The 18,372-nt window shown below is 46.1% G+C and overlaps 1 protein-coding gene across 1 annotated transcript in view; it reads left to right on the top strand.

The window, feature by feature from the left end:
* BAZ2A (bromodomain adjacent to zinc finger domain 2A) overlaps positions 1-18,372 on the top strand; it is a 1,031,051-nt gene that overhangs the window by 385,646 nt on the left and 627,033 nt on the right. The window contains exons 10-11 of the mRNA XM_085600883.1: positions 10,714-10,815; positions 11,742-11,952. Coding sequence (XP_085457009.1) covers positions 10,714-10,815; positions 11,742-11,952 — 313 coding nt within the window. The remainder of the gene's footprint in view (positions 1-10,713; positions 10,816-11,741; positions 11,953-18,372) is intronic.

The following is an 18,372-nucleotide window of genomic DNA, read 5'->3' as shown; positions in this document are numbered from 1 at the left end:
GGGAAGTCGCTCATGAGGCCGGCTGAAAGCTGGAGCTTCGCTAGCTGGCGGCCATCTTCGCCCCCCCCCCCCCCCCCCCCCCCCCCGGGTACCCATAGTTGTTGCAGTTCTTACTATACTTTTATACGCATGGACATCCATATACTTCACTTTCTTACTCCATTCTCACCCTCTTGCGGAAAAACAATCTAACAATGGAATCAATGTTCATGAGCACTATCACAGAAAGGAGGAGTCACCTTACCTCATGACTAGGAAAGACTTCTTTAAAGAAAAACAACTTGCAAACGTCCTGACCCAACACTAGATTGCAGGAGCAGGCAAAGCATGTGAATCTACAGCTCTACATACCAAGAACAGATGCTTACTGGGTAAGTAACATTATCCTTTTCCTTCAAGCAAAACTGCAGGTCTGTTTCAGTGATCAGCTCTACTCCCGCTTGGTAAACACAAGGTAAGTCAATTGTTGAGGAAAGTGTGGCTGTAGGTACACATGATGTGCATACTCCGGCTTTCTAGCGTTGGACGTTTTTTGTTCGAAGAATTCTTTTCGAGTTATGAGTTGCTGTCTCTCCACAAGTTGCTTGCAATGCGCATGGTCATTGACTCCATTGTTACACATGTGCTCCCATGCTCCGGATCAATGCCTTTGCGATGTTCTCTTTGGTCCTCACGGTTCCTCTCCCTCAGTCGTTTTTTTTTTTTATTGCGCTCACCCATCTTCGTATTGGGTCGACTTCTGCAGTTTTGTCTAGGATTCTCTGGCCGACTCTGACTCCCAGTGGGGCCAATCCTGTTGAGACCTCTTTTCCCTTCCATTCGATCCGCTCCCACCATTCAACACGGTACTGCTTGGAACTCTTCTCCATATTACTCAACATACCACCCCGCAGATAGATCCTCTCCTCAGCACACCAAAGCCTGCTTTGGGAAGAGGTCCAAGCGCTCATTCTCAAAAGTGCAGTTGAGCCTTTGTCACAACACCTACAGGGTCAGGGTTGTATTCCCTCTACTTTCTCTTTCTCAAAAATAACAGATGCCTCAGGCCCATTTTGGACCTCAGGTCTTTGAATGAATGACCACATCCTGTCAGAACACTTTCATATGGTCACTCTTCAGGATGTAATATCTCTGCAACAGCAAGGTGACTTCATGACTGTACTCAACCTCAAAGATGCCTAGTTCAACATCCCAAATCATCTAGTGCATCAGTGCTATCTCTGGTTTGTGGTTAGTGGGCAACACTACCAGTTAAAAGTGCTGCTCTTCAGTGTCACCACCGCACCTCAAGTTTTTACCAAATTTCTTGCAGCATTAGCCTCGCACCTGCAAAGACAGGGCCTGGATGATTAGCTGATAGAGAGAGCAACGTAGTGCCATGCACACACTCAAGCCACAATAGACCTCCTGCACGAACTGGGCTTTACCATCAATGCTGTAAAGTCCCATCTCCAGCCCCTTCAAATTCAGCCCTATATGAGAGCAATCCTCAATGCAGAGTTCGGCAGAACCTACCCAAGTCTGGCAGTAGTCCATTCCTTCCATGCATTGCTACCTTTTTTTCAGCTAAATCGACAGAAATACAGCTCCAAGGCATGATGGTCTCTTGCATTGCTAAAGTACCTCACGCAAGACTACACATGCGACCGCTGCAGGCATGCTTATTTCATCAGTTGTCTGACGGAGGGCCATTGGGAAGATCTAGTGTTGATCAGCCGTTGCACCCATCGCTCTCTGTAGGGCTGGAACACCAACTATCTGTTGCAGACATGTCCCTTTCTTGACCCAGTACTGCATATCATCGTTACAATGGACACATCCCTCAGTGGGTGAGGAGTTCATCTCCGGAACCTGACTGTCCAGTGTCAGTGGGATCCTAGTCACAGGGTTCTCGGCATAAACTATCTGGAGTTGAGAGGCCCTCAAGGTCTTCCTTCCCCACATAGTGGGTAAGATGGTCCTCATCCAGAGGGACAACATGACAGCCATGTATTACATACAGAAGTAGGGAGGCAGACAATCTTCTCAACTCTCTCTGCTAGCTCAGTACATCTGGCGCTGGGCTCTCCACCACAGGATCCACCTGCTAGCGAAATAACTTCCAGGGGGACAATGACTTCCCTACCTTCTCAGCTGGATGCCACAACAAGTCCACGAGTGATAACTCTACCTGGGAGTCCTCCTCCCATCATACTCCAGCACAGGGGGTTGCCAGATGTGGACCTCTGCACCACAGCAGAAAATGTGAAATGCCCAAACTTTGTCTCCAGATAACCACAGTCCATGGGCAATGCACCATGGATGAATTGATAGGGATATTTTTCCAACCTCCCCCCTCATATCGGTTTGTAGTTCTGAAGCTGCAGAAAACCACTCACCCTTGGGGCTGTCAATTGGGCCAGACCACCCTGATTAACCACTCTTCTCAAACTTTCGGTGGTTCCGCACAAGAGGTTCCCCAATAGGTCGGGACCTTGTTATTCTGACCCGTAGAGAAATCAAGCGCCCTGATACCAAGTTTAAACCTTGTGATTTGAGTCCTGAAGTCTTAGAATTTGGTTACCTCAAACTTCCTTCTTAGCCTATGAACTTTAAAGAAGCACGCAGGCCCCAAACTCGTGCCTGCTATGCTGCCAAATGGAAAAGGATTGCCTGCTACTGCCTTTGAAACAAAATTGACCCTGTAGCAGCCACAGTTCTAAACATCGTTTTTTACTTCTACACCTCCACACGTGGACTAGCCTTCACCTGCTTTCAGCTACACTTGGCGGCTGTGACTGCTTACCTCCAGAATAGGCAACCTCTCTCTTTCTTCAGAATCCCGATCATTAATGCTTTAATGGAGGGACTCAAGAGCCATTCTGTGCTAGGTGCCTCTGGCCCTGGTGTAGAATCTTAACAATGTGGGCACCAGACTTATGGGTCGCCTGTTTTAGCCCCTCCAGGCAAGTCCCATGCAATTTCTCTCTTGGAAGGTAGCTTTCCTAGTAGCCATCACCTCACTAAGGCCTGTTAGTGAGCTGCAGGCCATAACCTTGGAAGAACCCTTATTTCAGGTTCTTATAGACAGAGTGGTCCTTCGCATCAATCCTAAATTTCCTCCTACGTTTGTCGCTTACCACCTTAGTCAGTCTATAGAACTTCAGTTTTCCTGCCACAATCTGACTCAGTTGCAGAAAGGGCTCTTCATACCTTAGATGTAAAATAAGCCTTAATGTACCATGTGCGAGAAAGTAAAAGACACACAATTGATGGACGGAATGCAGAACAAATCAAAACATTCACCCCCAGTCAAGAAATCTGGGTTAAATCCATTGTTCTTTTGCTCACCATGCCACCCCAGTGTAGACCCAGCCACATGCAAATCAGTCTGGGGGACGGGGAGTTGGATTTTTGATCCTCCGACTCCCTGGAGAAGGCGGCATCCTTGCGGTTCTCGGGGAGTTCGTCAGGTGCAGATCACAACGTGCTTAATCGGCTGGACACAGAGTAATCCTCCCGTCTGGGCAACGACCCGAACACCTGGCCATAGTGGTACTGACACCTTCTCCTGGCATATGGGGTTGCTGCTTTACTCATGGTCCGGGTGTAGACTCTTCCGGTGCCATCACCCTCACTATGACGGCCCCTACTGGTGTATGGTGTTGCTGATAAAAGCGGACACAAGTCTTATGCTCCTCCCCCTAATAAGTTGAAAGGTGCCCCCCTCTGGCATGGGGGTGGGGTCACTGCAGCGAGGTGATGTGATCCTGGCGCTTCTAGCATGGCGCTCCTTGCACACCTCAGATCACAGCAGCCCTCTCCTTGCATACGGGCAACAACCCAATTGGTGCTCAGCCATTCTCCTCACACCTGATTTCATTTGGGTTATGTATGGTATGAATGGTGTTTTTGTGGTCTTTGGTGTTATATTGTTGCTGTATACTCTTTGTAACGTTTCTTTGGGGCTGCTCTACTTGAATTCTGTACAGTAAAGATTTTTATACAAATTAATTTATATATAAATCCAAAAAAAGAGATTTTTGATAAAACAAATTTAAAAAACGGGTCTTGTGGGACAATGGTGTTTCTAATTTAGGATGTATTACCTATGTATTAATGTATAGGAGGAGGATTTTTGTTATTGTTTCTATGCAAGGCGGGCACCAAGTGTGTCACTCAAGCAGACTGAGTGGCGCTGGCAAGACACCCGCCCGGCCCCAATACACTAAACCCTGTCTGGGAGGTGGTCACACCTCCCTGTGAAAGGATACCTATTGTTCTGCCTTCCCCTGCTCGAGCTTGGCTCAGCAGCAGGAAGGCAGGATCGTGTCTCTGGTCGGCAGCAGTTATGTTATGCTTTCCGGTTCTATAAGACTGTTACCGGGAGACCTGAGGGCCTCCCGGAGGAGCTTTAAAGTACCTCCCATACTGTTTACGGTGTGGGAGTATGATTCTAACATGTTTGATACCAAACATGACAGGGTTCGTCACAGGTAGTTTAGAGAGGGTCTTCGCGCAATGATGCATGGCCACTCTATGTATCATAATGACTAATGCACTTACAACCCAGGAGAATAGACTCTGAAGGTTGTAGGGGGTGTCCTTCTCATACAGGGGAACCAGCACACTTAGAACCGGGCACCCTGACTTCAGGATTGAAAGGCCTGCCTTAGGGATGACTTATGGGTTTCAAATGCAGTGACCCTAGATATAGGGAATCCTATATCTGTCGTAAGTGGTGCTAGCACGAGCTTACACAGGCTACCTACTAAAGGTAAAGGAATTTTGAAAAGGCAATTCTGATTCCAGCATGCAAAACCCAGTTGAACTCACCTGTGAAGCCCACTGAGGGCTACTTAAATGGGCATGCAGAGGGGATGTGCCTTTGCAGCATTTCTGTGCAGTATCATGGAGCATGTGACCAAGGAGCTGCCTGCTCTGAAATGCGTAAGGCATTGCGATGCATCTGATGGAAAATGTCACTTTACTTTTATTAAAAGAATGAGTGTAATTATTCTGCTTTTTGAGTGCGTCATCAACGAGGATGTTTTGTTGAAATATTTATGACTGGCAGTCCAGCCGGGAAGACTGCACCACCCCTAAAGGTCAAGGTTAGGGGGCCACGAGGATATGGGCCTACTCAGTCTTCCTTAGTGGAAAAGCAGTAAAGAAAAATATAAACTGAACATTTTCATCTCAGAGGGCAACTGGAGGGCTTTTATATTAAATGAACGTTTTGCTACAACACAGAAACCTACTAAAGGTAAAGGAATTTTGAAAGGGCACTACTGAACCCAGCATGCAACACTTAGTTGAACTCACCTGTGAGGCCCACTGAGGGCTTATTAAATGGACATGTAGAGGGGAGTGCCTTTGCACCATTTCTGTGCATTATCATGGAGCCTGTGACCAACGAGCTGCCTGCTCTAAAACGCGGAAGGCAATGTAATGCAGCTGAATGAAAATAACAGGTTCGAGGCATGTGAACTGTAGATCACATGCTGTGCTCAGCCCGCCATTTAGTGTTGGGTCCGGATGTTTGCACTTTGTTTTTGTTCGAAGAAGTATTTTCCAGTCACGAGGTAGGTGACTCCTCCTTTTGGTGATAGTGTGCATGGGCATCGACTCCATTGTTGTATTGTTTTTTCCACCATTTGGTTCCGATGTGAATTGCTGCGCTCCGGTTTGGCACCGTTCTGGTTCCCTTCGAGGGGCAATCCACTACCCTCTACGGTATTTTTTCTCAATAGCGTTTCCCATTCTCTGCGTATCGTTTCCAATTCTCTGCGTATCGTTTCCAATCAAACCTCTTCGATCAAACTCGGGCTCCCTAGCAGTCGGTGGAACAGACTCCATTCAAGCTCTGTCTCGGGTGTCGCGCCAAGTTTCCGCGCACCGACCTGCTCGAAGTGTGCAATCTCTGTTTGTCCCCGGAACACGACAAGAAAGACTGCAACGTGTGTCGATAGTTTCGATCAAAGAAGACGCTTCTTGACCGTCGGGCTCGACGTCAAGAGATGCAACACAAAGGCGGCTCCGTACCGGACATCCTCGGGGAAGATTCTGATTGAGAAGAACAAGAAGCTCAAGGAGCAGAGGAAGCAGAACAAGTCTGCGTTTCCGAGGCTTACTCTGACATAGACAAAAAAGGGTCCAGTCCTTACTCTGCCTGCGGGCCGAGGTCGGCAACGAGAAAAAGTTTCGAGCACCCCGCCTGCAAGCCCAGCGCCGAAACCCAATGAAAATCATTCCGGCCAGGGCTCGAGTCGGCCCCATGCCAGCGCCGAGTCAAAATCCTCCATCCACTGTGATAGTCTTCAGCCAGCGCGTAGCGATTGAACACCGCTTCGCCCGGGATACCTCCCGCATTACAGAGGAGCTACTTTGTGCCCTCGTGTGCTTTCATTTCTGAAGATAGAGCTGATTTTTGCTATGAGGTCCTAGCGTTTGAATACAGGTGGGTCTCTTTGACCTAGTGGATGGGACGTTATCGGATTTCTGACGATAAGCGTGCCGATATCCCGCTCTCCCTATAATTGAGCCCACGTGTCCGGTTTGCACACTTTAGGGCTGCATACGGTGCCCACCCCCTTATCTCAGTCCTGATGAAGACCCCCACGTAATGCACCATTAAACCTACACTATACCTGGGGTCGAAATCTCGACACATCCTTCTGTGCTCTCCACAACACAACAGCGATTGTTCAACTGTGTTTCTTCTGTGTAGCTTGGCTATGTTAAAACAGACAAAAAAGTGTTGATTAATGGCTGAACCATAGAGCCATATTTTTCATATGTTTAATTTAGAATCAATTGTTTGCACAATTCCTTGATTCCTTCACTTCATTTTAACCCTCACGAAACCAACCTTGCTTTTCCTTACCCCTCTTTTTGGGCACGTTTTGTGTAGAAACTTTAACCTGTAAATGTATGCAATTTGATTAAAGAGGGTATGATTAAGTAACACTGCTCAAATTGTATTGATTTTCAATATATTGTGTATTCATGTTCTATGTGTCCTGTGACAAAATACTACTTACTGGGACCACTTAACACTGTACTGAGTCGAAATCCTTGTCGCCGAAATCCAAACACGTCCCGGTCCATGTTCCATCTTTGTCGAAGACTAAATCTTCAGTACCGAAGAGTATTGAACCAAAACTTTTGACACCAAAAACTGCAAGTAAAGATAAAAAGACTCCGACAAAAGAGTCTCGGTCCGATGTTCCACCTTCAGATCCGAAACAAAAAGAACTGTTTTATTTAACCAGATACTGGACATTTTCATGCCAAATTGCCTGAAAAAAAGGAAATTGGACCAACAGGATGAGCACCACATGCCCTTGAAGAAAAGGAATGTCGGTACAACCCCTTCACCACCTTAAGTGCCACCTCCTTCACCTACTAATCAATTACTCATCACACCTACTAATTCACCACCACCAACACCTGACCCACAGGATGAAGGGGATAGGGCTGGAGATGAGGATAGGCTACAAGATGTTGACTCATGGAAGGGTTATGATACTGATCCACACACAGATACTGACCCTGACTTATACCCGTCCAGGCCATCACTGCCTGACGTCAATATAGGCTACATTGAGCTTCTTAATAGGGATGCTCATTACCATGGGGTGGAGCTACATACAAATAGGCTTTAGAGGAGGACTTCTTGTTAGAGACCTTAAGCTCCACTCAGAAAACTACACATACACTCCCAATGCTTAAGGGGATGCTTAAACATACAGATGAGGTTTTTAAAGATCTTGTAAGGGCAAGAATCATCACGCCCAGGGTTAAGAAATATAAGCCAGCACCTACTGACCCTGCCTACGTTAAGGGTCATCTGCCCTTAGACTCTCTTGTGGTGTCTAATGCCCGCAAGAGAGCTAACTCACAGACCCCAGGTGAGGCCCCTCCTCCTGATAAGGAGTCCAAGATAATTGATGCCTTTGGCAAAAGGGTAGCCTCACAAGCAGCTAATCACTGGTGCATTGCTAATGCTCAGACTTTGCTAGCCAGATATGATAGGGCTCATTATGATGAGCTAGAAAAACTTATGCAATTTCTGCCTAATGAGCACAAATATAAGGCAAATGATCTCATCCAGGAGGGCAAACTTATCACCAATACCTCCATCAAGTGCTTAATAGATGCTGCAGACACAGCAGCGGGTGCAGTATACACCAGCGTACTGCTACGTAGACACGCATGGTTGAGAATTCCAGGTTTCAAACCTGAGGTACAGGCCTCCATTCTCAATCAACCTTTTGATAGGAAAAACCTCTTTGGTCCAGCAGTTAACATCTCGCTGGAAAAAATGAAGAACGACACTGATGTCGCAAAGTCCATGGGGGTTTTACAGTTACCTGCTAATAAGGGTTCCTTTTGGCGCTCCTTTTACAGGGGTGGCTCCAAAAATATAACCACAGAAAATCCCTCACCCTCTTACAATGGCAACAACCAATCACCCTCATCAAAAGGATATTTTAGAAGAGGTTTTAGAGGAAACCTTGGTAAGAAAAGAGGCAGAGGCAACTCCACACATACTTCCCCCGTAAATAACAAACAGTGACTTCCTTCCGCTACCCCCGATCATTCCACTCCTGTAGGGGGACGTCTCTCTCAATTTCTCTGTCTGGAACACCATCATCTCAGACAAATGGGTTTTGCAAATTATCAAATATGGTTACTGCCTGGAACTTAGAGGTACTCCCCCAAACATTCTTCCAAGATCACACGCAATGTCACATGAATATCTTACCCTTCTAAAAAAAAAAAAAAAAAAAAAAAAAGTTATTTCTCTGTTGGGGAAAGGAGCGATAGGACCAGTCAGTGCCATTAAAACATCAAGGTACCGGGCTATACTCCCTGTACTTCTTAATTCCCAAAAAAAGACTGCTCTCTCAGGCCTATACTACACCTCAGAGGACTAAATTTATACATTCAGTCAGATCATTTTCACATTTTCATTTCCAGCAAGTGCTCCCGCTCCTTCAACAAGGCAACTTTCTGTCCACTCTGGACTTGAAGGACGCCTATTTCCATATCCCAATACATCCTAATCACCGCAAATACCTCAGGTTTGTAGTAGCAGGCCAGCACTATCAGTTCAAGGTGCTTCCATTCGGGGTAACTACCACACCCAGAGTTTTCACCAAGTGCTTGGCAGTAGTCGCAGCTCATCTTCGAAGAAAGCACATTCGCGTCTTCCCATTTTTGGACGACTGGCTCATAAAAGACAGCTCGCAAGAAAGCTGTCTCCGTCACACTCACAAAACGGTGCCACCCAGACCTATCTGGGAGCCACAATAGATAAACAAAGAGCTTTGGCCTACCCCAATCCGACCAGAATCCGCAACATGCAGACTCTACTCTGCCTGTTTCAGCCTCAACACTCGTTGCCAGCTCGAGTGTTCATGCAGTTACTAGGGATGATGGTGTCTTGCATGCTAACAGTTCCTTACGCGAGACTTCAAATGCATCCCCTTGAGGAGTGCTTAACACGTCCGTGGAACCAGGCTCACGGTCTGCTATCAGATCTAGTGTTGGTGGACGGCCGCACCCATCGCTCTCTGCAGTGGTGGAATACACAAAACCTTTCAAAGGGGCAGCCCTTCATAGACCCGGTGATACAGATAATACTAACAGCAGACGCATTGCTCACTGGTTGGGGAAGCTCATCTCCAGACACCTACAATTCAGGGCCTGTGGAGCCGGCAGCAAAAGCAGCTTCCCATAAACCATCTAGAGCTGCTAGCAATTTTTCTAGCGCTCAAAGTGTTTCAAGTTCATCTAGTAGGCAAAGCAAAGCTATCCTGATCTGTACAGACATGACCGCAATGTGCTACATACAAAAACAGGGGGGGACACTCTCTCCAGCTGTCACAACTAGCACAGACCATCTGGAGATGGGCCATACATTGCAAAATGTTTCTCTTTGCAAAACACCTTGCAGGAGTAAACAATCTGATTGCAGATCTGCTCAGTCGTCAAAGACAACAGATCCAGGAATGGGAATTCCACCCTTGAGTTCTCCCATTCTTCCAAATGTGGGGTTTTCCAGACATAGATCTGTTTGCCACAAACCTAAACCCAAAATGCCCAAGCTTCGCATCCAGACATCCACACCCATTGTCCAAGGGCAATCCACTATGGATGAATTGGTCAGGGATATTTGCCTACGCTTTTCCGCCACTCCCACTCATTCTATAATATATATGTATAGTTGGAGTGCTATTCTTCCTTCATAAATACTCTTGCACAGTATTTTCAGAGATATTCTAGGCATACTCCTGTCCCAAAGTAGTGACTCCGGACCGATGTCTGATTTAAGAAAGAAATTCTTAGTGGACCAAAATGGGACATTTTGGAGCACAAGTAAGCATTAGGCGCTTGATTTTTTTTTTTTATAAGGATGCTCTACCCATACATGATTATAGGAGGCTCCTCCAGTGTTGTCCATCTTCACTGATGTGGATATTATTCCTTGGCTGGAAAGGGGACTGTACTTGCACTCCTGTAACGCTCCTTCTCCAAAGAACAAGGCATACAGTGGAAAAAGGAGAGTGAATGATGGCATTTTTTGTTTGGTGAACCATTAATTGCACACAAGTTCATGTATTAATAGGACAGTTGATTTAAGTTAGTTGACCTGTATGATTTGGTTTAGTTGAGGGATGGTAGCAAGTGTAGTACTGATGTCTGTTTTTCTCCTTTCTTGCTCAGTATCTTTCCAGGAACCCCACTGGCAGCATTCGAAGGGAGCACTTCAGCTTCAGCCCACGGATGCCTGTCGGAGACTTTTATGAAGAGTGCAGTTCTGCAGATGTGAGTGCACTAAAATGTTGGTTTTGGCCCTAGAGAAACAAGGAGTTGAACAGCTTTTGCGCAGTACTGTTGGAGGAGTGCTACATCTACACCAGTTGGCATTCTTTTGCGAACTAGACCATATCTTTTTTTGCCTTCCTTTCTTTCCACCTCCGGTGTGCTTTGCCAGCCTTCACTGTTAATTATTTCTAAACACTTAGATTGCAGACCTAAAAGGTTCTTAGGTAATATATGATTAGGCACGGTCACAATAAGAGAATTCATGCTGTGGTTAGTTTTGTAGGTCACAACTGTAGGCTGCTAGTGGTTACGTTTTGACTACATTTTGAGCAAATCCTCAGAGCGAGACTTTGACATGTCCTTGCAGTAAGTGAGATGCACCATAAGGATTTTGTGAGGCACAGTGAGTTTATGGGCTCGGGCTACATTAAGAAAACTTTTTTTTGTTTTTTTCTGTGTGCTTATTCTCTTGAGTGTTCAAGCACATTACCCTTCAATACGAGACATGCAGTGAATGCTAATATATATTTTTAAAACACCTTTTTGTAATAAAGTTTGAGGAGAAGAGCAGTAACCATAAATTAGTCGTCTTGGAAATGTTGGGGTTAACCTGTTCCTTTGATGTTTAGCTTCATGGTGTTGCATGTTTTTTTTGCTGCCTTTTGTGGAGGTGGAGACCCTAATTAATTCTTAGTTACCAAAGCAGTACCGGCCCAAACGTACCTAAACAAAATAAGTATTTGTAGCTAGCCAGCACTTTTCTTGTGAACCTCCTAAGATCTACCACACCAAGACATATGTGCTTATAAACTCTGTTGCAGAGTGCAGTGTACATATTGTTGACTTAGCCTTTAAATAGTCCTTTAAAGTTTCATGGTGTTTTATTGACCTTCATTGTGACTTGTGGTGTATTTGTTCATTTGCAGGGCCCCCAGTGGGTGAAATTACTCTCCGAAGAGATCCCATCCCGCATCTTGGCCATCACGGGTAAGAGAGGACGCCCACGTAACACTGAGAAGCTGAGGGCGAAGGATGCACCCCGGCTGAAACGTGGCAGAGGGCGGCCTCCCAAGGTGAAGGCAGTAGACTTGCTGAACAAGACTGACTCAAAGATGATGATGAAGCTCGAAGCCCAAGGTATGTCTTTTACTCGAATCCCCTATGTTACCCCAACATGCAAAAGATTCTCTGTACAAGTCAGAAAAGCCTATGCCCTACCTCAACACACTGTGTGATCTCATAAATGTCACTGAATCACTGAGTCAGTCTGCAGATCCATTGCTGGCCTGAACTCAAGCTACATTGTGCTGTGTTGTGGTTAATACCCTGGTAATGCATTGTAGGATTCTCCCTTCTAGTCCTGAACATAGAATAGTCTTACCTGATTGTGAGGACCCCATAACAATTCTTTAAACATATGTTCGAGGCATGTGAGCTGTAGATCACATGCTCATGCAAAGATCGCCCTCTAGTTTTGGGCCAGGATGTTTGCACTTTGTTTTTCTTCGAAGAAGTCTTCCTAGTCACGAGGTAGGTGACTCCTCCTTTCGGTGATAGTGCGCATGGTCATCAACTCCATCTTCAGATTATTGATTGTTACTCGCTGGGCTCCGGGTCGACACCGATCCTTTGGTTTCCTTCGGTGCGTAGAACAATCACCCTCGAAGATATTGTTTCCGATTGCGTATTCCATTTTTTATGTATCGTGTTATTTTGACAAAACCCCTCTTTTGATCGGAGAGATCGTGGTAGGCAGTCGGGCCTAACCGCCTCGATTCGACTCGTAGTCAATGAAACAAACTCCCTTTAAATTCTGCCCTCGGTGCTACGCGAAATACCCGCGCACCGACTCACACGAAGTGTGCAATCTGTGTTAATCACCAGAACACAGAGAACACTGACTGCGACGCGTTCCGCTTCAAAAAGTCAATTCGCGACCGTCTGGCTCGACGCCGCAACATGCAGAGCCAACACACAAACTCGATTCTGGACCTCATCGGACCTGAATCGGAAGAAGAAGCCGGCGACGCTATTGGGGCCGAGGAGGAACAGGATCCGATCTCACTTCCAGAGGATGGTTCCGACCAGGATGATGACATCCCACGTGGACAACGTACTGTAAGTACAATCTCTCCTTCGCCCCGAATCCCAAGTCGGCCCGAGACCACGCTATCGACACCCCACCTTCTGGCTCGGCACAAAGCCTACTAAAAAGCCTTCCTTCTCCGAAAAGCCTCATGCCAAGTCTGGTACCAAGCCAAAGCCTTCGGGATCGAAGTCAAAGTCCGGCTCCGAACCTCAGCACTTGGCACTGAAAAGCACCTCAGATCTGAAAACACCAACCCCAAAGCCATCGGCACCGAAACAGACTGATGCGCCAAAGTCACCTTAAAAGCACAGTTTCAGCGATCAACTCGAAAAACCGGACCTGAAATAGAAAATATTGTACATACACCCTAAAACTGGACACATTACCACTAAAGTGACTCTGAAGAGAAGGACTAATACTGAAAAGGAATATCATATTCCATTGAAGAAGAGAAATATTGGAACAAACCCCTCCCCTCCTCCTCTTCCATCACCACCTTCTCCTCAGTCTCTACCTGTGCCAACTTAACCTGAGCACTCACCACCACATACACCTGACAATCAGGGTGATGGTGAAGGGGATGGAGATGATGATAATGATGATGGTCAGCCAGGACCTGCAGATGAGTGGGATGACTACAACACTGACTCACCCACAGACAATGATCCTGACCTATATCCTACCAGAACCTCTCCACCAGACGACAGTGTAGGCTATATTGAATTGCTAGGCAGGGCTGCTAATTAGCACGGGGTGCAGCTCCATAAAGAATCCCTTGAAGAGGATTTCCTTTTTGAAACATTTAACCGCACACAAAAGTCAACATATATGTTACCCATGATGAAAGGAATGATCAGACATATTTAAGGATCCTGTCTTGGCACGTATCCTTACCCCTGGGGTGGATAAAAAATACAAGCCTGCAACTTCTGATCCAGTCTACATAAGAGGACAAATAGACTTGTTGGTAGTTTCAAATTCACACAAAAGGGCACACTCCCAAACTACTGGAGACGCTCCACCCCCTAAATAAGGAGTCAAAGCTTCTCGATGCTTCAGGGAAAAGGGTAGCATCCCAGGCAGCTAACTTCTGGCGCATATCTAATACACAAGCGTTGCTAGCCAGATAAGACCGTGCACATTGGGATGAAATGGAACAACTCATCCAATTTCTACCCCAAGAAGATAAATATAAAGCGCAAGACCTGGTACATGAGGGACAATTAATTTCAAACAACCAAATTAGGTGCTCCCTAGATGCTGCTGACGCGTCTGCCAGAGCGGTAAACACTACTGACCGTTTAAGAAGACACACCTGGCTACGCACATCGGGTTTCAAACCTGAGGTTCAGGCCTCCATATTGAACACACGTTTTGATAAAGAACACCTTTTTGGGCCAGTGGTAGATGCTTAACTTGAGAAGATGAAAAAAGATACTGAAGTGGCTAAATCTATGGGAGCCCTTCAGTCTACACAAGCCTGTGGTTCCTTTCGGTGCTCTTTCTATCAGGCAGGGTCCAAAAACACTTATTCGGAAACTGCATCCACGTATAAGGGCAATAACCAACCTACAAGCTCTAAACATTACTTCAGAGGGGGTTACAGAGGGAACAATGGCAAAGGTAGAGATTCTAACACACGTACCTCCCCCTCCAAAACAAAGCAGTGACTTGCCCATAGTTCCCCCCGACCACTTAACACCTGTCGGGGGAAGACTGTCACATTTACTACCAAAGTGCCAGTCAATAACAACAGACAAGTGGGTTCTACAAATTATCCATTCTGGTTACTGCCTGGAGTTCATCAACACTCTTCCAAACATTCCCCCAAAGTCCCACAAACTTTCACTGGATCACCTACACCTCCTCAAACAAGAGGTACAGTCCCTACTACTAAAAGGAGCTATAGATTCCGTACCACCACAAAATGGAGGGTCGGGTTTGTATTCCTTTTACTTCCTAATACCCAAAAAAGACGTCTCTCTCAGACCAATATTAGATCTCAGAGAACCACATTTTTACATTCAGTCAGACCATTTCCACATGGTAACACTGCAACAGGTACTACCTCTCTTGCAAAAGGGTGACTTTCTGTCTGCTCTAGACTTAAAGGACGCCTACTTTCATGTTCCAATCCACCCCGCTCACTGAAAATTTCTCAGGTTTGTGGTAGCAGGTCAACATTACCAATTCAAGGTACTCCCATTCAGGGTCACCACTGCCCCCAGAGTATTCACAAAGTGTCTGACGGTAGTAGCTGCTCACCTGAGAAGACAAAGCATCCATGTCTTCTCATACCTGGACGATTGTCTCATCAAACCTAGCACGTATCAACAATGCCGCAAGCATACTTCCGTAACCATTCAGTTATTTCACCAACTGGGGTTTACAGTCAATGTGTTAAAATCGCATCTTCAGCCAGACAAAACTCAGTACTACCTAGGAGCCACTTTAGATACTCAAAGGGCTCTGGTGTTTCCCAACACAGCCAGAATTCGAAACATTCAGACGTTAATTCTCCAGTTTCAAGCCAATCGGTCACTTTCAGCGCGAGTTTTTATGCAGCAGTTGGGAATGATGGCGTCTTGCATCATCATCATCGTTCCCCAAGGCAGGCTGCACATTCGTCCACTTCAAGAATGCATAGCCAGTCAGTGGAACCAGTCACACGTTTATTAACCGATCTTGTGTTGGTAAGCGGCCGTATTTATCGCTCTCTGCAGTGGTAAAACCCAGTACATTTGTCAAAAGGATGGCCGTTCATAGACCCGGTTCCACAGACAGTATTAACAGCGGACGCGTCCCTTACTGGCTGGGGAGCTCATCTTCAGCAACACACAGTGAAAGGTCTGTGGCGCCACCAGCAAAGGTTGCTCCACATCAGTCATTTAGAACTGATGGCAATCTTTCTAGCTCTCAAAGCCTTTCAAGATCACCTGTTTGCCAAAGTTGTCTTGGTTGGAACCGACAACATGACAGCTATGTATTACATACAGAAACAGGAGGGGACACACTCTCTACAGCTGTCCCACTTAGCCCAAGACATCTGGAGGTGGGCTATTCACCACAATATCTATCTCCTAGCGGAACACTCAAACTGTAACTACAGGCCTGCCATTGCAGCCTGTGTAAGCTGGTGCTAGTTCCACTTACGAAAGATATGTTTCCCTATATAACTAAAGGTCACTACACTTAAAACCTATAAGTCACCCCTAAAGCAGGCCTTTCAATCCTGAAGGCAGGGTGCCCAGTTTTAAGTGTGAGGGTGCCCTTGCATGAGTAGGACTCCCTTACAACCTTCGGAGTTCATTCTCCCAGGTTGTAAGTGTGAGAAAGTGGCTCTGTATATACTGTTCCCAAATAGGTACAGTGTGTACAGAGTCCACAGTCCCCAGAGGTTTAACAGAGGTTAAAGTTAGATATAACCTTATTCTCTAAAGTGGTAGCTTGGTCGAGCAGTAAGGCAGTATCAGAGGACAGTGTAAAGCATTTGTTGTACACCCTCAGTCAGCAAATGGTCTCACACACTCAAGAACTGAACTCTAGGCCAATGGTTTATATAAAAAATATATGGTGGTTTTATTTTAGAACTAATAATAGGTATCAAAATATACTTTCTCAGAATGGGATGCTTTAGTTAAATACTTTGCAATAGGCAATTGACTTTTGCAGATAATAGTTAGTTTTGTTGCAATAGGCAACTCAATTTCAAACACAATAATACATTGAGCTCAATGGAAATTTTAAGTTATTTGCAATTGATTACTTTCAGGAATACTTCTCTAGCTCCAGGACTGGATCTTAGATTCAGTCCTGCGACAGTTCTTGGAAACAAGTGAGTACATTCGTTTTAGTTACTGTTGTGATTTTTAAGCAATATTTTGCTATTTTAAAAGGTGACACTTAGAAACTTTTTCTAATCAAATTACCAATGTTATCCTATGGAAGGAAATTCACTTAGCAGGTAAGTGGGGTTATGGTTACTTTTTCTAGGTCAGTGTTGGATCCTAGATCCAGCACTAGTGTACCAACTGTAAGCAGTTGAGAGACTGCGTTTAAGTTACACAGGCGATTTTTAAGGACTATTTCTAAATTTGCAAAATCGACACTTGGAAGAAATTTCATAGAAAAACAGTCAATGGTTTCCTACGGGAGAAAATTCAAGTTACGGGTAAAGTATGTTCTCGTTACTTTTGTAATCCAGTGCTGGGCTCCTAGACTCAGTACTGGGGCATCTATCTAAAACAGGTAAGTAATTGCGTGTTCACAGTTAGTACGATTTTTAAAGAATATTTATAGTTGGCAAAAATCGACACTTAGAAGAAATTTCACAGAAAAACAGTCAATGGTTTCCTATATGATAAAATTGAGTTAGTGGTTAGTACGGTTGTAAGTACTTTTCAGGGTCAGTGCTGGGCACCAAGATCCAGCACTGGGATCTCTCCTAATAGCAGGTGAGTATTTCCGTTTTCGTTACTCGGTTAATTTTAGGTGACTATTTTAAAGTTTAGAAACTCCACACTTAGAAGAAATTCCAGAAGAAGCCAGTCAATGTTACCCTATGGAAGAAAAGTATGTTATCGGCTTTTGGGTAAGTACTTGACTGGCAGAGTTAAGGTCCTGGGCACAGACTCAGGGGTCTCCCAGGGTTAGGTAAGTACAGTTGTTTCACCCTCAGCCGCACAGGGGCAGCCGGGTGCAGAGTGAGTTAGGCTCCAATGTTATCCTATGGGAGGCAGGGGGGCCTTGGTTGGTGGCTGCTGACTAGCAGGCCACGCGGCTGTGGGAGCTGGGCTCCTGTTCACTTGCTCAGGGCTAATGGGGAAGTAGGTAGGAGTAGAAGTTACACTGCCAGGGCCACTCGGGCGGCTGGGTGCAGGGTGCTTTTGAGCCTTTGGGCGCTCAATGGATTTCAATGGGAAAGCTCAAGGATGAACAAAGGCTGCAAACTCGGGGACGAAGATTCTTCAGGTGCCACCACCACTTTGAGAGGTAAGTTGGGTAGTTGGAGGATAGGTAGGTACCCAGGAGTCAGGCACAGGGGGCCGCAGGGCACCGGGTGCAGGGGTGCCATTTGATGTCGGGAAATTTTACCCTCTGTTGATCGCGGTTGGGGGGTCCCTGGTTCTGAGGCTGCAGGCGTCTTCAGGAGCGTCGAGGTGGGTCCTTGGGTGCTGGATTCTGGGTCACAGTCGCCGAGGGGACGTCCTCGGGGTCTTTGTCCACTACGGCACAGGCTAGGCTTGGCGGGTGCAGGGTTCACATTTCCGAGCTGATGCCAGGGGTTAGAAACTTGATTTGAGCAGAGCCACTGCTCGTGGGAGTCCCAGGTGCTTAGAGTCACAAGGTAGCCATGTCCTCCGGGGTTTATGAGGTTGCTGGCCGCAGGAGGTGCCAGGATTTAGCAGGAGCAGGTTCGAGGGTCGACCGGACGGTAGGACTGGGGCCAAAGCAGTTGGTGTCTTCCT

Source organism: Triturus cristatus, chromosome 4_2, assembly GCF_964204655.1.
Source record: "Triturus cristatus chromosome 4_2, aTriCri1.1, whole genome shotgun sequence".
NCBI classification, from domain to species: domain Eukaryota; kingdom Metazoa; phylum Chordata; class Amphibia; order Caudata; family Salamandridae; genus Triturus; species Triturus cristatus.
The sequence above is the reverse complement of the archived record's forward strand: the minus strand, read 5'-3'. Positions and strand labels throughout refer to the sequence as shown.